We start from the raw sequence: 25,289 nt of genomic DNA, 5'->3' as shown, positions 1-25,289 counted from the left end.
AACTGTTTCTTTTTATTTTTCCTTTTCCCTTTTTCAACCAACATCTTATCAATCTCTTTTTAAAAAAAAAACACATTTTTTATTTTTCATTTTTAGAGTCATATTTTATCCCTTCATAGTAGTTACCCTTATTTTTGGCATATATATATAAGTTGTTCTCTCTTTAAAATTTTGAGATACAGTTTCTTCTAATAGATCAAAATATACCCTAAATCACTAGTGTATGGCTCTGTTCTAGTCTACTGCCTGATCACATTCTCTCCCTTTTTCCTTTTTTTTTTCTTAAATCTTCTTCTTTCTTTTTTCAAACAACTTCTTATCTTATCAAGTCCTTTTATAAAATCTTTTATAATTTTCATCCCTACAGTCATCTTCCATCCCTTCATTGTATCAACCCTTATTTTGTACATATATGTCTTTCTTCCTTTAAAATTTTAGGAGGCACTTTTTTCTAACAGACCAAAATACGCCCAAAATCTAGTGTGTGGCGCTGATCTATGCACTACCCTGATCATATTTGATCATATTCTGCTTTTTTTGTATTGTTCTGTTTTTGTTCTTATCTTTTTTTTCTTTTTTTTCTCTTTCTTTTTCTTTCTTTCCCTTTCTTTTCCCCTGGTTTCAGGTCTTTTCTGATTTGTATACAGTATATTTGCTGGGGACGTTATAAACCTGTTAGCATTTTGTTCTCTCATTCATCTATTCTCCTCTGGACAAAATGACAAGACGAAAAAAATCACCTCAGCAAAAAGAACAAGAGGTAGTACCGTCAGCCAGGGACCTACTCAATACGGACATTAGTACGATGTCGAACCTAGAGTTCAGAATCATGACTTTAAAGATACTAGCTGGGCTTGAAAAAAGCATGGCAGTTATTAGAGAAACCCTTTCTGGAGAAATAAAAGAACTAAAATCTAAACAAGTCAAAATCAAAAAGGCTATTGATGAGGTGCAATCAAAAATGGGGGCACTAAATGCTAGGATAAATGAGGCAGAAGAGAGAATCAGTGATATAGAAGACCAAATGATGGAAAATAAAGAGGCTGAGAAAAAGAGAGAGAAACAACTACAGGATCACGAGGGCAGAATTCGAGAGATAAGCGATACGATAAGACGAAACAACATTAGAATAATTGGGATCCCAGAAGAAGAAGAAAGAGAGAGAGGGGCAGAAGGTATATTGGAGCAAATAATAGCAGAGAACTTCCCTAATGTGAGGAAGGAAACAGACATCAAAATCCAGGAGGCACAGAGAACCCCTCTCAAAATCAATAAAAATAGGTCAACACCCCGACATCTAATAGTAAAACTTACGAGTCTCAGAGACAAAGAGAAAATCCTGAAAGCAGCTCGGGAGAAGAGATATGTAACCTACAATGGTAAAAATATTAGATTGGCAACAGACCTATCCACAGGGACCTGGCAGGCCAGAAAGGACTGGCAAGATATCTTCAGAGCACTAAACGAGAAAAATATGCAGCCAAGAATACTATATCCAGCTAGGCTGTCATTGAAAATAGAAGGAGAGATAAAAAGCTTCCAGAACAAACAAAAACTAAAGGAATTTGCAAACATGAAACCAGCCCTCCAAGAAATATTGAAAGGGGCCCTCTAAGCAAAGAGAGAGCCTAAAAGCAGCAAAGATCAGAAAGGAACACAGACAACATACAGTAACAGTCACCTTACAGGCAATACAATGGCACTAAATTCATACCTTTCAATAGTTACCCTGAATGTAAATGGGCTAAATGCCCCAATCAAAAGACACAGGCTATCAGATTGGATTAAAAAACAAGACCCATCCATATGCTGTCTGCAAGAGACTCGTTTTAGACCCAAAGACACCCCCAGATTGAAAGTGAGGGGTGGAAAACCATTTACCATGCTAATGGACACCAAAAGAAAGCTGGGGTGGCAATCCTTATATCAGACAAACTAGATTTTAAAACAAAGACTGTAATAAGAGATGAGGAAGGACACTATATCCTACTTAAAGGGTCTATCCAACAAGAAGATCTAACAATTGTAAATATCTATGCCCCGAACATGGGAGCAGCCAATTATATAAGGCAATTAATAATAAAAGCAAAGAAACACATTGACAACAATACAATAATAGTGGGGGACTTTAACACCCCCTGACTGAAATGGACAGATCATCTAAGCAAAAGATCAACAAGGAAATAAAGACTTTAAATGACACACTGGACCAAATGGACTTCACAGACATATTCAGAACATTCCATCCCAAAGTAACGGAATACACATTCTTCTCTAGTGCCCATGGAACATTCTCCAGAATTGATCACATCCTAGGTCACAAATCAGGTCTCAACCGGTACCAAAAGATTGGGATCATTCCCTGCATATTTTCAGACCACAATGCTTTGAAACTAGAACTCAATCACAAGAAGAAAGTCAGAAAGAACTCAAATACATGGAGGCTAAAGAGCATCCTACTAAAGAATGAATGGGTCAACCAGGAAATTAAAGAAGAATTAAAAAAATTCATGGAAACCAATGAAAATGAAAATACAACTGTTCAAAATCTTTGGGATGCAGCAAAGGCAGTCCTGAGAGGAAAGTATATAGCAATACAAGCCTTTCTCAAGAAACAAGAAAGGTCTCAAATACACTATCTAACCCTACACCTAAAGAAGCTGGAGAAAGAACAGCAAAGAAAGCCTAAACCCAGCAGGAGAAGAGAAATCATAAAGATCAGAGCAGAAATCAATGAAATAGAAACCAAAAGAACAGTAGAACAGATCAACGAAACTAGGAGGTGGTTCTTTGAAAGAATTAACAAGATTGATAAACCCCTGGCCAGACTGATCAAAAAAAAAAGAGAAATGACCCAAATCAACAAAATCATGAATGAAAGAGGAAAGATCACAACCAACACCAAAGAAATACAAACAATGATAAGAACATATTATGAGCAACTCTATGCCAGCAAATTAGATAACCTGGAAGAAATGGGTGCATTCCTAGAGATGTATCAACTACCAAAACTGAACCAGGAAGAAATAGAAAACCTGAACAGACCTATAACCACTAAGGAAATTGAAACAGTCATCAAAAATCTCCCCAGAAACAAAAGCCCAGGGCCAGATGGCTTCCCAGGGGAATTCTATCAGACATTTAAAGAAGAATTAATACCTATTCTCCTGAAACTGTTCCAAAAAATAAAAATGGAAGGAAAACTTCCAAATTCATTTTATGAGGCCACCATTACCTTGATCCCAAAAGCAGAAAAAGATCCCATCAAAAAGGAGAATTACAGACCAATATCCTTGATGAACATGGATGCAAAAATTCTCACCAAAATACTAGCCAATAGGATCCAACAGTACATTAAAAGGATTATTCACCACGACCAAGTGGGATTTATCCCTGGGCTGCAAGGCTGGTTCAACATCCGCAAGTCAATCAACGTGATACAATACATTAACAAAAGAAAGAACAAGAATCATATGATCCTCTCAATAGATGCAGAAAAGCATTTGACAAAGTACAGCATCCTTTCTTGATCAAAACTCTTCAGAGTATAGGGATAGAGGGTACATACCTCAATATCATAAAAGCCATCTACGAAAAACCTACAGCGAATATCATTCTCAATGGGGAAAAGCTGAGAGCTTTTCCCCTAAGGTCAGGAACGCGGCAGGGATGTCCACTCTCACCACTGCTATTCAACATAGTATTAGAAGTCCTAGCCACAGCAATCAGACAACAAAAAGAAATCAAAGGCATCCAAATCGGCAAAGAGGAAGTCAAACTCTCAGTCTTTGCAGATGATAGGATACTGTATGTGGAAAACCCAAAAGACTCCACCCCAAAACCGCTAGAACTCATACAGGAATTCAGTAAAGTAGCAGGCTATAAAATCAATGCACAGAAATCAGTGGCATTCCTATACACCAACAACAAGACAGAAGAGAGACAAATCAAGGAGTCGATCCCATTCACAATTGCACCCAAAACCATAAGATACCTAGGAATAAATTTAACCAAAGAGGCAAAGGATCTGTACTCAGAAAACTATAAAATACTCAGGAAAGAAATTGAAGAAGACACAAAGAAATGGAAAAACGTTCCATGCTCATGGATTGGAAGAACAAACATTGTGAAGATGTCAATGCTACCTAGAGCAATCTACACATTCAATGCAATCCCCATCAAAATACCATCCACTTTTTTCAAAGAAATGGAACAAATAATCCTAAAATTTGTATGGAACCAGAAGAGACCCCGAATAGCCAGAGGAATGTTGAAAAAGAAAAGCAAAGCTGGCGGCATCACAATTCCGGACTTCCAGCTCTATTACAAAGCTGTCATCATCAAGACACTATGTCTTGATGGCACAAAAACAGACACATAGATCAATGGAACAGAATCGAGAGCCCAGAAATGGACACTCAACTCTATGGTCAACTTATTTTTGACAAAGCAGGAAAGAATGTCCAATGGCAAAAAGACAGTCTCTTCAACAAATGGTGTTGGGAAAATTGGACAGCCACATGCAGAAGAATGAAACTGGACCATTTCCTTACACCACACACAAAAATAGACTCCAAATGGTTGAAAGACCTAAACGTGAGACAGGAGTCCTTCCAAATCCTAAAGGAGAACACAGGTAGCAACCTCTTCGACCTCAGCCGCAGCAACTTCTTCCTAGAAACATCACCAAAGGCATAGGAAGCCAGGGCAAAAATGAACTACTGGGATTTCATCAAGATAAAAAGCTTTTGCACAGCAAAAGAAACAGTCCACAAAACCAAAAGACAACCGACAGAATGGGAGAAAATATTTGCAAATGACATATCAGATAAAGGGCTAGTATCCAAAATCTATAAAGAACTTATCAAACTCAACACCCAAAGAACAAATAATCCAATCAAGAAATGGGCAGAAGACATGAACAGACATTTTTCCAAAGAAGACATCCAAATGGCCAACAGGCACATGAAAAAGTGCTCAACATCGCTCGGCATCAGGGAAATCCAAATCAAAACCTCAATGAGATACCACCTCACACCAGTCAGAATGGCTAAAATTTACAAGTCAGGGAACGACAGATGTTGGCGGGGATGTGGAGAAAGGGGAACCCTCCTACACTGTTGGTGGGAATGCAAGCTGGTGCAGCCACTCTGGAAAACAGTATGGAGGTTCCTCAAACAGTTGAAATTAGAGCTACCGTTCGATCCAGCAATTGCACTACTGGGTATTTACCCCAAAGATACAAATGTAGGGACCCGAAGGGGTACGTGCACCCCAATGTTTATAGCAGCAATGTCCACAATAGCCAAACTGTGGAAAGAGCCAAGATGTCCATCGACAGATGAATGGATAAAGAAGAGGTGGTATATATACACAATGGAATATTATGCAGCCATCAAAAGGAATGAGATCTTGCCATTTGCAACGACGTGGATAGAACTGGAGGGTGTTATGCTGAGTGAAATAAGTCAATCAGAGAAAGACATGTATCATATGACCTCACTGATATGCGGAATTCTTAATCTCAGGAAACAAACTGAGGGTTGCTGGAGTGGTGGGGGGTGCGAGGGATTGGGTGGCTGGGTGTTAGACATTGGGGAGGGTATGTGCTATGGTGAGCACTGTGAATTGTACAATACTGATTAATCACGGATCTGTACTTCTGAAACAAATAATGCAATATATGTTAAGAAAAAAGAAGAAGAAGAAGATAGCAGGAGGGGAAGAATGAAGGGGAGTAAGTCGGAGGGGGAGACGAACCATTAGAGACGATGGACTCTGAAAAACAAACTGAGGGTTCTAGAGGGAAGGGGGGGATGGGTTAGCCTGGTGATGGGTATTAAAGAGGGCACATTCTGCGTGGAGCACTGGATGTTATGCACAAACAATGAATCATGGAACACTACCTCAAAAACTAATGATGTAATGTATGGTGATTAACATAACAATAAAAAATTATTTAAAAAAAGAAGAGGTGTGTGTGTGGTGTGTGTGTGTTTGTCGGGGGGGGGGTGTGTGTGTAATGGAATACTACTCAACCATCAAAAAGGATGAAATCTTGCCATTTCCAATGAGGAGGATGGAACTAGAGGTTATTATGCTAAGCAAAATAAGTCAGGGAAAGACAAATACCATATGATTTCACTCATTTGTGAATTTTAAGAAACAAAACAGATGAACATAGGGGGAAAACAAAAAAGGGGTAAACCAAGAAACACACTCAGCTATAGAGAACAAACTGAGGATTACTGGAGGAGAGGTGGGTGGGAGGATGGGTTAAATTGGTGATTTAAGGAGTGTACTTGTGATGAATACTAGGTGTTGTATGTAAGTGATGAATCACTAAATCCTACACATTAAACTAATGTTACACTGTATGTTAACTAAGTGGAATATAAATAAGAATTTGAAGAATGAACAAAATGTATAGATTAATGAAAAAAATATTGTATTTTTGTGGTATTGATGGTTATTTCTCCTCTCTCATTTGTGATTTTATTCATTTGAGTCCTTTCTTTTTTATTTTTGTTAAGTGTGGCTAGAGGTATATCAGTTTTATTAATTTTTTCATTGAACCAGTTCCTGGTTTGTCACTTTTGGTCTCCCCTTTTCACTCAGAGTCACCTTGAATATTTCTTGCAGGGCTGGTTTAGTGATCACAAACTCCTTTAGTTTTTGTTTGTGAAACTCTTTATCTCTCCTATTCTGAATGATAGCCTTGCTGGATAGAGTATCCTTGGCTGCAGATTTTTCCCATTCAGCACTTTGAATATATCATGTTTCTGTTGAGAAATCTCCAGCTGGCTTTATGGGTTTTTCCTTGTAAGTTAATGGCTTCTTTTGTCTTGCTGCTTTTAAGATTTTTTTTCTTTATATTTTGTAAATTTAATTACAGTATGTTTTGGTGTTGGCCTCCTTTTGTTGATTTTAAAGGGAGTTCTCTATGCCTCCTGGATCTGGATGTCTGTTTCCATCCCCAGATTAGGGAAGTTTTTGGCAATTATATCTTTTTTTTAAGATTTTATTTATTTGAGAGAGAGAGAGAGAGATCATGAGAGTGGGGTGAGCGGCAGGGGGAGAAGCAGACTCCCTGCTGAGCAGGGAGCCTGAATGTGGGGCTCAGTCCCAGGATTCCAGGATCATGACCTGAGCTGAAGGCAGTCACTTAACCATCTGAGCCTCCCAGGCACCCCTCAGCTATTATTTCTTGAAATAAATTTTCTGCCCCCTTTTCTCTCTCTGTTTCTTTTGGGACTCCTATAATGTGGATGCTATTACATTTGATGCAGTCACTGAATTACTTAAGTCTATTCTTATTTTACATAATTCTTATTTCTCTCCTTTGTTCAGCTTCATTGCTTTCCATTACTTTGTCCTCTAGGTCAATAATTCATTCCTCAGCTTCTTCCAGCCTGCTGTTCATTGCATCAAGTGTGTTTCTAATCTTGTGGATTGCACTCTTCGTCTCTGATTGATTCTTTTTTAACTCATTTATCTCTGTGGTAAGAGATTCTGTGGTCTCACTTATGTCTTCTATTATTTTCTCAAGCCCAGTGTGTATCCTTATGATTGTTGCTTTAAATTCTCCATCAAGCATGTTATTCATATCTGTTTTTGCTTGGATCTCTGGCTGTGGCCTTATCTTGTTCTTTCATTTGGGATCAATTTTTCTGTCTTTGCCTTTAAGTCTCTGCCTTTTCCTGTGTGTTAGAAAAGCCACTTATGTCTCCTACTTGGCCTTATGAAGAAGAGGTCATGTAGTTCCCAGGGTCTGGTACTTCAGGGAGTGTCTCTAGTGTGTGCTGCATGCACTCTGTTGTGATATTCTGGCTGCTCTATCTTCTCTATCCTTCAGGCCAGTCATCTGCAGAGGCTCTCCTTGCCTGCTGTGGGCAGTGTTTGGTTGCTGGCCTGAATGTATTGAGTTTTAACTAGGTGTGCCCTTGCCTGCTTGTGAAAGGAGGCCTGTCATCACCTCTACCAGAACTGAGACGCTGCAGAACTCTCTGGTCAGGAGATGTGGTGTGGGCAGGGGTTTGTTCTGATCTTCTGGGGAGGGGCCCACGGAGTAGGACTGAGGCAAGTGTGACTGAGAAGGGCATTTCCACCAAAGCATGGGGAGGGGGGGTTGGTGTAAGCACATTTGTGGCAGCCAGTGTCCATGCTGCGCTGCTTCCCATAGGTTGCTCTGATTTTATGCTGAGGAATGGGGGGAAGGAAATGGCGCCAGCCAGCTCCTTTGTCCCCAGAGAGATGTCTCTATAAATGTTTCCTCTCAAGGACACACTCCAAGAGGAGCAAAAAATCTCCTCACCATGTGCCCCAGGCACTCTTCAGATCACTGTTTCCACAATATATGCCCCCAGGTTGTTTGCCTGCCTTCACTCCAGGAGCAGTAGAGTGCCCTTCGAGCTCTATCCCAGGCAAGCCCACTGTCCTTTAAAACTCCAGGCTTTAAGTTCCACTAGTTGCAAGGACTCACAAAATTCAGCCCCTTTCATTTTCCAAGCCAATGGCTTTGAGGAAACATTCTCCTTGTGCATTACCATGTGCTCCTCTCTCTCTCACCCTTCTCTGTCACCACAGCTCCCTCCCTTTTGCAGCAGCCACAATCCCTTTTTCCCCTAAACCATGTTTCTGAACATCCTGCCTTCTTCAATGTGGCCTCTTCTCTACCTTTAGTTGTGGTATTTATTCTGTCAGTCTTCAGGTAAATTTCTGGGGTATTTAGAATGATTCAATTGTTATCTAGTTGTATTCATGGGGTGAGGCAAGCCAAGCATCCTACTCCATTACCATCTTCCTGCTCCTGATTTTTTTTTTTTTTGAGGGAGTTGTACAATCTAGTGGCCATGGCATGGTAAGTAAGGTCCAGAGAAATATTAAGATGGTGAAAGCTAAAAGTAGCTTAAACAGCAACTCTTGGAAAAAGGGTGAAAAAGACACAGAAATCAGGGAGTTTGATCTCAATAATTAGCCAAATTAATTATAGAAGGGAAACACAGAGATGATAATTCTACCTGGGATTCCCATCCCAGGTAAGAGAAATGGAAACTAAGATTACTCATCAGTGACCTTGACGGAGTGTGCCATTTTCATCTTTTTGTCTGAAGTTATTACAACCTAAATCTTCCATATATGCAGGGTGGCTGCTCTTCACAAGAGAGATGACAGCTTATAGGACATTGTTCTACATTCCCATCTGATGTAGAGCTCTTGGGTAGAATGAAGGAATTAAAACACAAGGCTTCAGGCAACCCAGATTCTAATTAATGAAAAGACACAAAAATAAACAATTGTATCCCAGAACAGGAATGAAAGAGGAAATGCTCTGTGGGAGCTATATTTATTCAGAAAGTAAATCTGAACCTTCTTGAGAAGCAGGAGCATGGAACAGTTAGTCATGCTAACTAGTCATGAGGGAGAGTAAAGGAAATGAAAGAAACTACAACTGTACATTCATTATATGAACATTAATTCAGCACAGTTAGAAGACAGATTTGCAACAACATAGATGAACCTTGAAGGTATAATGCTAAGTGAAATAGAGAAAGACAAATACCATATGATTTCACTCATGTGGAATTTAAGAAAGAAAACAGATGAACATATGGGAAGCGGGGAGTGGGGAAGGAGGGAAAAAACCATAAGAGACTCTTAATGATAGAGAAGAAACTGAGGGTTGATGGAGGGGAAATGGGTAGAGGGATGGGTGAAATAGGTAAAGGGATTAGAACACACTTATCCTGATGAGCACTGAGTCATGTATAGAATTGTTGAATCATTATATGGCACACCTGAAACTAATATAAAACTGTATGTTAATTATCGTTGTATTTTAAAAAATAAATTAGAGGAGTGCCTGGGTGGCTCAATCATTGTCTGCCTTCAGCTCGGGTCATGATCCCAGGGTCCTGGGATCGAGCCCTGTATTGGGCTCCCTGTTCAGCGGGAAACCTGCTTCTCCCTCTCCAACGCCCCCTGCTTGTGTTCCTGCTCTTGCTATCTCTCTGTCAAATAAATAAAATCTTTAAAAATAAGTAAATAAATTAGAGAAAAGAAGGAATATATGACGTGAAAAGGTCTTTATTAAAGAAGTTGAATTTGTACTTTAAAACATTCCTACAGAGAAAAATCCAGGGCCAGATGGCTTCACTGATTAATTCTGCCTAATGTTTAGTTGGGGTGGGGGGAGTACCGATTCTACACAAACTTTTTTTGGAAAATATGAGAAAAAGAAATATTCCCCAATTTGTTTTATAAGACCAGTATTACCCTATTACCAAAATCAGTCAAATACATAAAAATAATCTTATTATACAATAATTTTTAACACAAGGGATCATATTGAGAACATTCAAAAAGGAGAGTGAAAATGACCTTAAAGTATGGGAAGAGTTGTCATAGGAAAAGGGGTCAGATTGAACTGATTGGTAAAAGTAGAAGAAACAATCAACATTAGGTAAAGTTAGAATTCCATTGGAATGGATTCAGCCTAAAATATGGAGAAAATTTGGAAGATGGAGAGTTTTGAGTTTACCATCTCTGAGGGTAATCACACATAGGCTTTTGATAGTCCTCATTGTGAATTATAGAAGTTTTTTAAAGAAATAAATGGGTTTTTGGAGATCTTTGGAACCTAAAACAATATTAATTCATCCTTCTAAAAGTATTTGTTAGAATCCATGATGTAATTACACCACAATTAGCAAAACTTTGTAAAACTCCCTAGCTGGTAAACCTTTCTCAGTGTCCAGCTTTTTACTTCACTAAAGCCATTTTTTGTTATTTTGTGACTTATAACTACTATAACTTGATATAGGAATTTTCCATTTGATATAGGAATATGTGAACAAATTAACTTTTATCAACTAACAATAGTCCTTAATACTTGCAAAAAGTAAATTGGTATTTTTCTTGGACAAAAGACTGTATATCAAAGATCAAGTTACAGTGGGGACAAATTTGCTAAAGTAAATATCTCTTCTTATTTCTGTTTGTTTCACTATACATATTACAGTGAAGAATGATCTACTAAACATTTTTCCCATGACTAACCAGAGTTATTATGGAACCAACAGTATTAAAAAAATATATCTAACAAAAATCCCAAACAACCTAATTCAAAAATGGACAAAGGAGTTGAATAGATATTTCACCAAAGAAGATGTACAAATAGCCAACAAGCACATGAAAAGATGCTCAACATCCCTAGTCATTAGGAAAATCCAAATAAAAAGCACAAGAATTAACAAATGCTGGAAAGAATGTGAAGAAATTGCAACACTGTACACCACTCTTAGGAATGTAAAATGAGGCATCTGCTATGGAAAACACTATGACAGTTCCTTAAAAAGTTAAACATACAGGGACGCCTTTGTGGCTCAGTTGGATAAGTGGCTGACTCTTCATTTCAGCTCAAGTCATGATCACAGGGTCCTGGGATGAGCCCTGCATAGGGCTCCCGGGTTAGCAGGGAGTCTGCTTCTCTCCCTCTCCCTTTGCCCCTTCAACCCCACTCTTCTCTCTCTCTCAATAAATCTTTTTTAAAAAGTTAAACAAATGCACAGAAATCAGTGGCATTCCTATACACCAACAAGACAGAAGAAAGAGAAATTAAGGAGTCTATCCCATTTACAATTGCACCCAAAACCATGAGATACCTAGGAATAAATCTAACCAAAGAGGCAAAGAATCTGTACTCAGAAAACTATAAAATACTCATGAAAGAAATTGAGGAAGACACAAAGAGATGGAAAAATGTTCCATGCTCATGGATTGCAAGAACAAATATTGTGAAGATGTCAATGCTACCTAGAGCAATCTACACATTCAATGCAATCCCCATCAAAATACCATCCACCTTTTTCAAAGAAATGAAACAAATAATCCTAAAATTTGTATGGAACCAGAATAGACCCCGAATAGCCAGAGGAATGTTGAAAAAGAAAAGCAAAGCTGGCGGCATCACAATTCTGGACTTCCAGCTCTATTACAAAACTGTCATCATCAAGACAGTATGCTACTGGCATAAAAACAGACACATAGATCAATGGAACAGAATCGAGAGCCCAGAAATGGACCCTCAACTCTATGGTCAACTTATCCTTGACAAAGCAGGAAAGAATGTCCAATGGAAAAAAGACAGTCTCTTCAACAAATGGTGTTGGGACAATTGGACAACCTCATGCAGAAGAATGAAACTGGACCATTTCCTTACACCACACACAAAAATAGACTCAAAATGGTTGAAAGACCTAGATGTGAGACAGGAGTCCATCAATATCCTAAAGGAGAACACAGGTAGCAACCTCTTCGACCTCAGCCCAGCAACTTCTTCCTAGAAACATCACCAAGGGCAAGGGAAGCAAGGGCAAAAATGAACTATTGGGACTTCATCAAGATAAAAAGCTTTTGCCCAGCAAAAGAAACAGTCCACAAAACCAAAAGACAACCGACAGAATGGGAGAAAATATTTGCAAATGACATCAGATAAAGGGCTAGTATCCAAAATCTATAAAGAACTTATCAAACTCAACACCCAACAAATAATCCAATCAAGAAAAGGGCAGAAGACATGAACAGACATTTTTCCAAAGAAGACATCCAAATGGCCAACAGACACATGAAAAAGTGTTCAACATCACTCGGCATCAGGGAAATCCAAATCAAAACCTCAATGAGATAACACCTCACACCCGTCAGAATGGCTAAAATTAACAAGTCAGGAAATGACAGATGTTGATGGGGATGCGGAGAAAGGGGAGCACTCTTACACTGCTGGTGGGAATGCAAGCTGGTGCAACCACTCTGGAAAACAGTATGGAAGTTCCTCAAAAAGTTGAAAATAGAGCTACCGTACGATCCAGCAATTGCACTACTGGGTATTTACCCCAAAGATACAAATGTAGGGATCCGAAGGGGTACGTGCACCCAGATGTTTATAGCAGCAATGTCCACAATAGCCAAACTGTGGAAAGAGCCAAGATGTCCATCGACAGATGAATGGATAAAGAAGAAGTGGTATACACACACACACACACACACACACACACACACACACAGGAATATTATGCAGCCATCAAAAGGAATGAGATCTTGCCATTTGCAATGATGTGGATGGAACTGGAGGGTGTTATGCTGAGCGAAATAAGTCAATCAGAGAAAGACATGTACCATATGACCTCACTGATATGAGGAATTCTTAATCTCAGGAAACAAACAGGGTTGCTGGAGTGGGGGGAGATGGGGTGGCTGGGTGATAGACACTGGGGAGGGTATGTGCTATGGTGAGCGCTGTGAATTGTGCAAGACTGTTGAATCACAGATCTGTACCTCTGAAACAAATAATGCAATATATGTTAAGAAAAAAAAAGAAGATAGCAGGAGTGGAAGAATGAAGGGGGGGAAATCGGAGGGGTGATGAACCATGAGAGACGATGGACTCTGAAAAACAAACTGAGGGTTCTAGAGGGGAGGGGGGTGGGGGGATGGGTTAGCCTGGTGATGGGTATTGGGGAGGGCACGTTCTGCGTGGAGCACTGGATGTTATGCACAAACAATGAATCATGGAACACTACATCAAAAACTAATGATGTATGGTGATTAACATAACAGTAAAAATTTTTTTTAAAAAAAGTTAAACATAGATTACCATAGGATTCAGCAATTCCACTTCTAGGTATATACCCACAATAGTTGAAAGTAGGAACTCAAACAGGTGTTTGTTACACCAATGCTCATAACAGCATTATTCACAAAATCCAAAAGATAAAAACAACCCAAATGTCCCACAGATAAATGGAAGCCACATGTTGCGTTATCCATACAGTGACTTTATTCAGCCTTAAAAAGGAATGAATTCTTATACATGCTAAAACATGGTTGAATCTAGAAAGAATCATGCTAAGTGAAATAAGCCAGACACAAAAGGATTCCATTTTATACGAGGCACATACAGTAGGAAAACTCATATTGACAGAAAGTAAAAGTGAAGCTAAAATAAGGAAGGAATAGAGAATTACTGTTTAATAGGTGCAGAAATTTAGTTTAGGATCTTAAGATAGTCTGGAAATGGATGGTGGTGATGGTTGTGAATGTGCTTAATGCTGCTTGAATTGATGAAATAATAAATGTAATGTTTCTTATATTTTACCACAATAAAAAAGTTTTTAAGAAAACAATAGGTAAGAATACAATTGGAAATAAAATTAAGTATTAAATGAAAGTGTTCACATATTTTAAAAATTCAATTTACTAGAAAATAAAATGAACAACAACAAAAAAGAAAATGCATCTAGACTAGTGTTAGTTCATTCTTCTCCTCTTCCTCTCCTTTCAGGTTTGAACCTCTGATTAATGACCTGGAAAATAAACAAAAAGAGCTGGGCATTGCCAGCTTTGGTGTTTCAATCACCACCATGGAAGAAGTCTTCATTAAGTGAGTAATAATGACTTAAAAAAAAAAAAACTTCCACCCCTAAAATGTCAATTGGAGAGCAAACCCCACCCTCTTTGTATTGGAATGAAGTAATCACAGTTATGGAGTTTTTTTCAAATATGTTAATATTTTATGCTAATGCATTTCCATATATTCAGCTGAGAGTTGTAAAGATTTTGGGTGTGGGCCTTGATACATGTGTCTTTGTAGTTTGTTAGTCAAGAAAAAGAAAGAATTAATATCTATGTTATCAGGAAAAGTTCTAGTTCTAACTTGAAGTCTATACTAGAAATTACTTAAAATTTTTAACCTAACCATGTTTTCATAATTTGTTTAATTGATGCATGGTTTGTTTTGTTTCTTGCACTGTAAAAAAGTTCAAAATGAAAATGTCCAGGGAATTCAGGCTGTCACTAGGCAAAATAAGCTGATTCTCTTTCAAAAGATTTCACAAAATGTCCTTTTTCTGGTAAGGTTATGACAGAACTAGATCTAAACTTCATTCTCTCAGACTCAGTGTTTTAATATTATCAGTGTCACATAGTTGACTTGGTGTAATTATTCACATGAATTAGGTTTGCAGAAGACATATATATATAAATTAAAATGCCACTTAATTTATGATGAATAAATTATAATAAGCATAATTTATAATAAGAAATTGCTTCTTGGCTATTCAATCAAATGTTCTTTTGTCTGTCTCTAGGCAAGCTACATAGGGAGTAAAATTATAATGAGAAACTTCCTTTGTGAATACAACTAGAACAAGCTCTGTAAGGGCAGAGACCAAATCTGTTTTGTTCACTGACTATACTTGGGGCCACAGACAGTGTCACATAATAGATACTCAAAAAAGTTCTCAGATGAATAAATGAATGGATACTATTTAAAGCCATTATCTGCACAATAGTTGCTTTACCTGCCATTGGGAATTATAGTTTAAAACCTTAGGGTGCCTGGGTGGCTCAGTCATCTAAGTGTCTGCCTTCAGCTCAGGTCATGATCCCAGGGTCCTGGGATTGAGTCCCACATTGGGCTCCCTGCTCAGCGGGAGGCCTGCTTCTCCCTCTCCCACTCCCGCTGCTTGTGTTCCTGCTCTCACTCTCTCTGTCTCTATCAAATAAATAAATAAAATCTTAAAAAAAATAAAACCTTAGACCAACACGATGGTATCTGGGTTGTCTTTCCATTCAGGGCCTCTACCCTTTTTTCTTTCAAATCTGTATTTAAATTTTAGTTAGTTAACATACACTGCAATATTAGTTTCTGGAATAGAATTCAGTTGTTCATCACTTACATAACACCCAAGTGCTTATGACAAGTGCCCTCTTTAAAATCCATCACCCTGGGGCGCCTGTGTGTCTCAGTCATTAAGAGTCTACCTTTGGCTCAGGTCATGATCCCAGGGTCCTGGAATCGAGCTCTGCATCGGGCTCCCTGCTTGGCGGGGAGCCTGCTTCTCCCTTTCCCACTCCCCCTGCTTGTGTTCCCTCTCTTGCTTTGTCTTTCTCTGTCAAATAAAATATTTTTCAAAAAAATAAAAAATAAAACCCATCACCCATCTAGTCCGTCCCCCACCCACCTCCCTCTATCAGTTCCAGTTTGTTCTCTATCCTTAAGAATCTCTTATGGTTTGTTTCCCTCTCTCTTTTTCCTTTCCCTTCCCCCTCCCATATGTTCATCTGTTTTGTTTCTTAAATTCCACATATGAAGGAAATCATATGGTATTTGTCTTTCTCTGACTGACTGACTTTGCTTAGCATAATACACTGTAGCTCCAACCACGTTGTTGCAAATGGCAAGGTTTCATTCTTTTTGATGGCTGAGTAATATCCCATTGTATATATATACCACATCTTCTTTATCCATTCATCAACCGATGGACATTTGGGCTCTTTCCATAGTTTGGCTATTGTTGATAATGCTGCTATAAACATTGGGGTTCATGTGCCCCTCTGAATCTGTATTTTTGTATCTTTGGGGTAAATACCTAGTAGCGCAATAGCTGGATCATAGAGTAGTTCCGTTTTTAATTTTTTAAGGAACATCCATACTGTTGTCCAGAGTGGCCGCACCAATTTTCATTCCCACCTACAGAGCAAGAGAGTTCCTGTTTCTCCACAACCTCACCAACATCTATTGTTTCCTGTGTTGTTAATTTTAGCCATTCCAACAGGAGTGAGGTGGTATCTCATCATGACTTTGATTTGTATTTTCCTGATGATGAGTGATATTGAGCATTTTTTCATGTGTCAGCCATCTGGATGTCTTTTTTGGAAAAGTGTCTATTCATGTTTTCTGCCCATTTCTTAAATGGATTATTTGTTTCTGGGGTGGTGAGTTTGGTATGTTCTTTATATATTTTGGATACTAAACCTTTATCAGATATGTCATTTGCAAATATCTTCTCCCATTCTGTAGGCTGCCTATTAGTTTTGTTGATTGTTTCCTTTGCTGTAAAGAAGCTTTTTACCTTGATGAAGTCCCAGTAGTTCACTTTTGCTTTTGTTTCCGTTTCTCAGCTACAGCCAAGGTCAAAGAGGTTGCTGCCTATGTTCTCCTCTAGTATTTTGATGGTTTCCTGTCTCACATTTAGGTCTTTCATCCATTTTGAACTTGTTTTTGTGTGTGGTGTAAGAAAATGGTCCAGTTTACTTATGCATATGGCTGTCCAGTTTTCCCATTACCATTTGTTGAAGAGACTGTCTTTTTTCCACTGGATATTCTTTCCAACTTTGTCAAAGATTGGTTGACCATATAGTTCTGGTCCATTTCTGGCTTTTCTGTTCTGTTCCATTGGTCCGTGTGTCTGTTTTTGTGCCAATATCATACTGTGTTGATGACTACAGCTTTGTAATATAGCTTGAATTCTGGAATCATGATGCCTCCAGTTTTGTTTTTCTTTTCCCACAATCACTTTAGCTATTCAGGCTCTTTTCTGTTTCCATACAAATTTCAGGATTGTTTGTCCTAGCTTTGTGAGAAATGCTGGTGGTATTTTGATAGGGATTGTTTTAAATGTGTAGATTGCTTTGGGTAGTATAGATGTTTTAACAGTGTTTGTTCTTTCAGTCCATGAGTATGGAATGCTTTTCCAATTCTTTGTGTCCTCTTCAGTTTCTTTCATAAGTGTGCTATAGTTTTCAGAGTATAGATCTTTTACTTCTTTGGCTAGGCTTATTCCTAGGTATCTTATTCATTTTGGTGCAATTGTAAACAGGATCGATTCCTTGATTTCTTTTTTGCTGCCTCATTATTGGTGTATAGAAATGCAAAAGATTTCCATATGTTGACTTTATATCCTGCGACTTTGCTGAATTCGTGTATTAGCTCTAGCAATTTTTTGGTGGAGTCTTTCAGGTTTTCTACGTAAAGTATCATGCCATCTGCAAATGGTGAAAGTTTGACTTCTTCCTTGCCAATTTGCATGCCTTTTATTTCTTTTTGTTGTCTAATTGCTGAGGCTAAGACTTCCAGTAGTATGTTAAATAATAATGGTGAGAGTGGACCTCCTTGTCTTGTTCCTGACCATAGAGAAAAGCCTCTCAATTTTTTCCCATTGAGGATGACATTACAATGACATTAGCTGTGGGTCTTCCATATATGGCCTGTATGATGTTGTGGTACGTTCTTTCTATCCCTACTTTGTTGAGGGATTTTATCAAGAATGGATAATGTAAGGTGCATGGGTGGCTCAGTCGTTAAGAGTCTGCCTTGGCTCAGGTCATGGTCCCAGTGTCCTGGAATTGAGTCCTGCATTGGGCTCCCTGCTCAGCGGGAAGCCTGCTTCTCCCTCTCCCACTCCTCCTGCTTGTGTTCCCTCTCTTACTATGTCTCTTTCTATCAAACAAATTAAATATCTAAAAAAAAGAATGGATACTGTATTTTGTCAAATGCTTTTTCTGCATCTATTGAGAAGATCATTTGGTTCTTATCCTTTCTTTTATTATTGTGTTGTATCAGGTTGATTGATTTGCGAATATTGAACCAGCCCTGCTGCAAACCTGATCTGTCTTCCTTTATAGGTCAAGGACTTTTTTTCCCTTGCTGCTTTCAGGATTCTTTCCTTGTCTGTGTATTTGTGAATTTGACTATGATATGCCTTGGTGATGGCCATCTTTTGTTGAATTGAATGGGAGTTCTCTGTGCTTCTTGGATTTTGATGTCTGTGTCCTTCCCCAGATTAGGGAAGTTTTCAGCTATAATTTTCTCAAATTAACCTTCTGCCCCTTTTTTCTCTTTTCATCTTCTGAGACACCTATGATATAAATGTTATTCCATTTTAATAAGTCACTAAGTTCCTTAAGTCTACCCTCATGATACATTACCTTTGTTTCCCACTTCTTTTCAGCTATACTTTTTCAGTTTATCTTTTAAATGACTTCTTCATTCCTCTAATTCATCCATCCTTGTTGTTATGGCGTCCATTTGGGTTTGTAATTTTAATTTACACTTGACTAGCTTTTAGCTCTTTTATCTCTGGAGAAAGGGATCCTCTGGTGTCTTCTATGCTTTTTGAAAGTCCAGCTAATATCCTTATAACTGTTGTTTTAAATTCTATTTAAGACATCTTACTTATATCTGTATTGATTAATTCTCTAGCCATCATTTCTTCCTGGTCTTTCTTTAGGGGTGAATTCCTCCATCTTGTAATTTTGGAGGTCAGAAGAAAGAAAAGAAAAAGAAAATTTTTTTCAATTAAAAGAATAAATGAAAAAAGCTAGGTATGTTTTGGTCTGCTTGTTTAAACAATCTTGAGAGAAAAAAGAAAAAAAAATTTTAAAAATAATACAATAATACAATAAAATAAAATTTAAAAATTACTTTTTCTGTATTCCCCCCCAAAAAAAACAGAAAACAAAAAAACCCAAAAGAAGCTAGATCCTGTTTCCCACAAAACTGAAGTTTTGCTGCACTCTATGATCAATAGACTTGTTGCATGCAAAAGGTTTGTGCTAGACTTCTTGGAGAGGGGCCTGCTGCTCCAATTCTCTGGTGGATTTGCCCTAGTGGTGATACACCAGCAGGGCTCAGCAGGACTGGCATAATTCTCCTGTAAAGCCATCTGTCCCTGGACTTTTGCTTATTGAGAGTTTTTTGATAACTGATTCAATTTCATTACTAGTAATCTCTCAGTTCGAATTTTTATTTCTTCCTGATTCAGTGTTAGAAGATTATATGTTTTTAGGAATTTATCTAGAAATTCTTCTAGGTTGTACAGTTTATTGGCATACAGTTTTCATGGTATTCTCATGTCCTTTGTATTTCTATGGTTGTTATTTCTCTTACTTTGTTTCTGATTTCATTCATTTTTATCTCAATGAGTCTAGGTAAAGGTTTATTGCTTTTCAAAGAATCAGCTCCTGGTTTCATTAATCTTTTCCACTTCTTTTAGTCTCTATTTCACTTATTCTGCTCTTTAGCTTTGCACTTTAATCTTATTTTTATAGCTTTCTTAGGTACAACAGTAGGTAGTTTATTTGAGATTTTCTTCTTTCTTTAGGTAGACGTGTAATGCTATAAACTTCCTTCTTAGAACTGCTTTTGCTCTGTACCAAAGATTTTGAACTGTTGTGTTTTAATTTTTGTTTGTCTCCATATTTGTTTAAATTTTCTCTTTGATTTCCTGGTTGGCTGATTCATCATTTAGTAGCATGCTGTTTAGCTTCCTTTTATTTGTGTTCTTTCCAGATTGATTTCTAATTACATGCCATTACATTGATATGATTTCAATTTCTTAAATTTTTTGAGACTTGATTTATGGCCTAATGTGTGATCTGTTCTGGAGACTATTCCATGTGAATTTAAAGAGAATGTGTATTCTACTGTTTGGGGATGGAATATTCTGTATATATCTGTTAGGTGCATCTGATCTAATGTGTCATTCAAAGCCACCATTTCCTTGCTAATTTTCTGCCTAGATGATCTATCTATCCATTGATGTGAGTGGGATATTAAAGTTCTCTAGTATTATGTATTACTGTCGATTTCTCCCTTTATATCTATTAATAATTGCTTTATGTATTTAGGTGCTTCTATGATGGGTGTGTAAATATTTTTAATCACAATAGACATTTATTTAAAGTAATACATTTGTAGCTCAAAGAGTTCCAAATTGTGCATTTCAGGTTTATCCAACTTATTAAAAATATTTGAGGACAGCTGCAACTGCAGATTTCAACTCCATGATTATTTCTTTGCCCATTCTTCTCTCTCTTTTCTTTCCCAAACAACTTCTTTCAGATATGGGTCAAGGTAGACTGTATCCTCTTCATATTTTTTTTCCACTGCTCTTTAGGCAAGATCTGCTGCTTCATGGTCAGGTCCAGTACTCTCTTAATGTGAAACATCCTGTCATTATAAAGGTTCTCAGGAAGCCTTCTTAAGGCCTCTTTCACATCATCATTCTCATGTATTGTATCATCTTACATTAACCCCAGTTTATTGAACCATGCAGCATTCTAATACCATTTTTTAATACCCTCTAGCCACCAGCTTGATGCCACTACAGCAGGTCTGCTCACCATTTTGACCCGACACTGCTGGGTGCATAAACATTTATAATTGTTATATTCTCTTGTCAGATGCTTCCCTTTGTCATCATGTAGTCCTCTTCTTTGTCTTTTGCTACAGTCTGTTTCAAAATCGATGATGTCTGATATAAGTACTGCCATTCTGGTTTATTTTTTCTTCTACTTGCATGCTATATGTTTTTCTAGGCCTTCACTTTCAGTCTCTACATGTCTTTAGGTCTGAAGAGAGTCTCTTGTGGCAGCATATAGATGGGTTTAGGTTTATTTATCTATTCAATCACCCTTTGTCTTTTTTTATGTTATGTTAATCACCATACATTACATCATTAGTTTTTGATGTAGTGTTCCATGATTCATTGTTTGTGTATAACACCCAGTGCTCCATTCAGTACATGCCCTCTTTACTACCCATCACGAGGCTAACTCATCCCCCCACCCCCCACCCCTCTAGAACCCTCAGTTTGTTTCTCAGAGTCCATAGTGTCTCATGATTCGTTTACCCCTCCAATTCCCCCGTCCTTCATTTTTCCTTTCCTGCTATCTTCTTTTTTTTTTTTAACATATAATGTATTATTTGTTTCAGAGGTACAGGTCCGTGATTCAACGGTCTTACACAATTCACAATTCTCACCATAGCACATACCCTCCCCAAAGTCTATCACACAGCTACCGCATCCCTCCCACCAGTCCAGCAACCCTCAGTTTGTTTCCTGAGATTAAGAAGTCCTCATATCAGTAAGATCATATGATACATGTCTTTCTCTGATTAACTTATTTCACTCAACATAATACCCTCCAATTCCATCCACGTCATTGCAAATGGCAAGATCTCATTCATTTTGATGGCTGCATAATATTCCATTGTATATATATACCACTTCTTCTTTATCCGTTCATCTGTCGATGGACATCTTGGCTCTTTCCATAGTTTGGCTACTGTGGACATTGCTGCTCTAAACATTGGGGTGCACGTACCCCTTTGGATCACTACATTCATATCTTTGGGGTAAATACCCAGTAGTGCAATTGCTGGATGATAAGGTAGCTCTATTTTCCAATTTTTGAGGAACCTCCATACTATTTTCCAGAGTGGCTGCTCCAGCTTGCATTCCCACCAACAGTGTAGGAGGATTCCCCTTTCTCCGCATCCCCGCCAACATCTGTTGTTTCCTGACTTGTTAATTTTAGCCATTCTGACTGGTGTGAGGTGGTATCTCATTGAGGTTTTGATTTGGAATTCCCTGATGCCAAGCGATGTTGGGCAGTTTTTCAAGTGTCTGTTGGCAATTTGGATGTCTTCTTTGGAAAAATCTCTGTTCATTTCTTCTGCCCATTTCTTGATTGGATCATTTGTTCTTAGGGTGTTGAGTTTTAAGAAGTTCTTTATAGATTTTGGATACTAGCCCTTTATCTGATATGTCATTTGCAAATATCTTCTCCCATTCTGTCGATTGTCTTTTGGTTTTGTTGACTGTTTCCTTTGCTGTGCAAAAGATTTTATCTTGATGAAGTCCCAATAGTTCATTTTTACCCTTGCTTCCCTTGCCTTTGGTGATGTTTCTAGGAAGTTTTTGCAGCTGAGTTCGAAGAGGTTGCTCCCTTGATCTCCTTTAGGATTTTGATGGACTCCTGTCTCACATTTAGGACTTTCAACCATTTTGAGCCAATTTTTTCTGTGGTGTAAGGAAATGGTCCAGTTTCATTCTTCTGCATGTGGCTGTCCAATTTTCCCAACACCATTTGTTGAAGAGACTGTCTTTTTTCCATTGGACATTCTTTCCTGCTTTGTCAAAGATAAGTTGACCATACAGTTGAGGGTCCATTTCTGGGCTCTGTATTCTCTTCCACTGATCTATGTGTCTGTTTTTGTGCCAGTACCATACTGTCTTGATGATGACAGCTTTGTAGTAGAGCTGGAAGTCCGGAATTGTGATGCTGCCAGCTTTGCTTTTCTTTTTCAACATTCCTCTGGCTATTCGGGGTCTATTCTGGTTCCATACAAATTTTAGGATTATTTTTTCCATTTCTTTGAATAAAGTGGATGGTATTTTGATAGGGATTGCATTAAATGTGCAGATTGCTCTAGGTAACATTGACATCTTCACAATGTTTGTTCTTCCAATCCATGAGCATGGAATGTTTTTCCATTTCTTTGTGTCTTCCTCAATTTCTTTCATGAGTATTTTATAGTTTTCTGAGTACAGATTCTTTGCCTCTTTGGTTACATTTATTCCTAGGTATTTCATGGTTTTGGGTGCAATTGTAAATGGGATCGACTCCTTAATTTCTCTTTCTTCTGTCTTGTTGTTGGTGTATAGGAATGCCACTGATTTCTGTGCATTGATTTTATATCCTGCTACATTACTGAATTCCTGTATGAGTTCTAGCAGTTTTAGGGTGGAGTCTTTTGGATTTTCCACATAAAGTATCATATCATCTGCAAAGTTTGACTTCTTCTTTGCTGATTTAGATGCCTTTGATTTCTTTTTGTTGTCTGATTGCTGTGGCTAGGACTTCTAATACTATGTTGAATAGCAGTGGTGAGAGTGAACATCCCTGCTGTGTTCCTGACCTTAGGGGAAAAGCTCTCAGTTTTTCCCCATTATATTCGCTGTAGGTTTTTCATAGATGGCTTTTATGATATTGAGGTATGTGCCCTCTGTCCCTGTACTCTGAACAGTTTTGATCAAGAAAGAATGCTGTACTTTGTCAAACGCTTTCTCTGCATCTATTGAGAAGATCGTATGGTTCTTGTTCTTTCTTTTATTAATGTATTCTATCACATTGATTGATTGGCAGATGTTGAACCAACCTTGCAGCCCAGGGATAAATCCCACTTGTTCATGGTGAATAATATTTTAATGTACTGTTGGATCCTATTGGCTAGTATTTTGGTGAGAATTTTTGCATCCATGTGCATCAAGGATATTGGTCTGTAATTCTCCTTTTTGATGGGGTCTTTGTCTGGTTTGGGGATCAAGGTCATGGTGGCCTCATAAAAGGATTTTGGAAGTTTTCCTTCCACTTTTATTTTTTGGAACAGTTTCAGAAGAATAGGTATTAATTCTTCTTTAAATGTTTGGTAGAATTCCCCTGGGAAGCCATCTGGCCCTGGGCTTTTGTTTGTTGGGAGATTTTTGATGACTGCTTCAATTTCCTTTATATTTCCTTTATAGGTCAATTTCCTTTATATTTCCTTTATAAGTCTGTTCAGGTTTTCTATTTCTTCCTGGTTCAGTTTTGGTAGTTTTTACTTCTCTAGGAATGCTTCCATTTCTTCCAGATTATCTAATTTGCTGGCATAGAGTTGCTCATAATATGTTCTTATAATTGTTTGTATTTCTTTGGTGTTGGTTGTGATCTCTTTCATTCATGATTTTATCTGGGTCATTTCTCTTTTCCTTTTGATAAGTCTGGCCAGGGGTTTATCAATCTTGTTAATTCTTTCAAAGAACCAGCTCCTAGTTTCATTGATCTGTTCTACTGTTCTTTTGGTTTCTAGTTCATTGATTTCTGCTCTGATCTTTATGATTTCTCTTCTCCTGCTGGGTTTAGGCTTTCTTTGCTGTTCTTTCTCCAGCTCCTTTAGGTGTAGGGTTAGGTTGTGTATTTGAGACCTTTCTTGTTTCTTGAGAAAGGCTTGTATTGCTATATACTTTCCTCTTAGGACTGCCTTTGCTGTATCCCAAAGATTTTGAACAGTTGTGTTTTCATTTTCATTGGTTTCCATGAATTTTTTTAATTCTTCTTTAATTTCCTGGTTGACCCATTCATTCTTTACTATGTTGCTCTTTAGCCTCCATGTAATTGAGTTCTTTCTGACTTTCCTCTTGTGATTAAGTTCTTGTTTCAACGCATTGTGGTCTGGGGCGCCTGGGTGGCTCAGATGGTTAAGCGTCTGCCTTTGGCTCAGGTCATGATCCTGGGGTCCTGGGATCCAGTCCCGCATCAGGATCCCTGCTTCTTGGGAGCCTGCTTCTCCCTCTGCCTCTCTCTCTCTTTGTCTCTCATGAATAAATAAATAAGGTCTTAAAAAAAAAGCAATGTCGTCTGAAAATATGCAGGGAATGATCCCAATCTTTTGGTACCGGTTGAGACCTGATTTGTGACCTAGGATGTGATCTATTCTGGAGAATGTTCCATGTACACTAGAGAAGAATATGTATTCCATTGCTTTGGGATGGAATGTTCTGAATATATCTGTGAAGTACATCTGGTCCAGTGTGTCATTGAAAGTCTTTATTTCCTTGTTGATCTTTTGCTTAGATGATCTGTCCATTTCAGTCAGGGGGGTGTTAAAATCCCCCACTATTATT

At 38.1% G+C, this 25,289-nt stretch overlaps 1 protein-coding gene and 1 pseudogene across 1 annotated transcript in view; one reads left to right on the top strand and one right to left on the bottom strand.

The window, feature by feature from the left end:
• Positions 1 to 25,289, top strand: part of LOC113932540 (ATP-binding cassette sub-family A member 3-like) — a 256,540-nt gene that overhangs the window by 96,361 nt on the left and 134,890 nt on the right. The window contains 1 exon segment of the mRNA XM_035722222.1: positions 14,342 to 14,440. Coding sequence (XP_035578115.1) covers positions 14,342 to 14,440 — 99 coding nt within the window.
• LOC113932695 lies at positions 20,630 to 20,967 on the bottom strand (annotated as a pseudogene).

This window comes from Zalophus californianus, chromosome 10, assembly GCF_009762305.2.
Source record: "Zalophus californianus isolate mZalCal1 chromosome 10, mZalCal1.pri.v2, whole genome shotgun sequence".
Lineage (NCBI taxonomy): Eukaryota > Metazoa > Chordata > Mammalia > Carnivora > Otariidae > Zalophus > Zalophus californianus.
The sequence above is the reverse complement of the archived record's forward strand: the minus strand, read 5'-3'. Positions and strand labels throughout refer to the sequence as shown.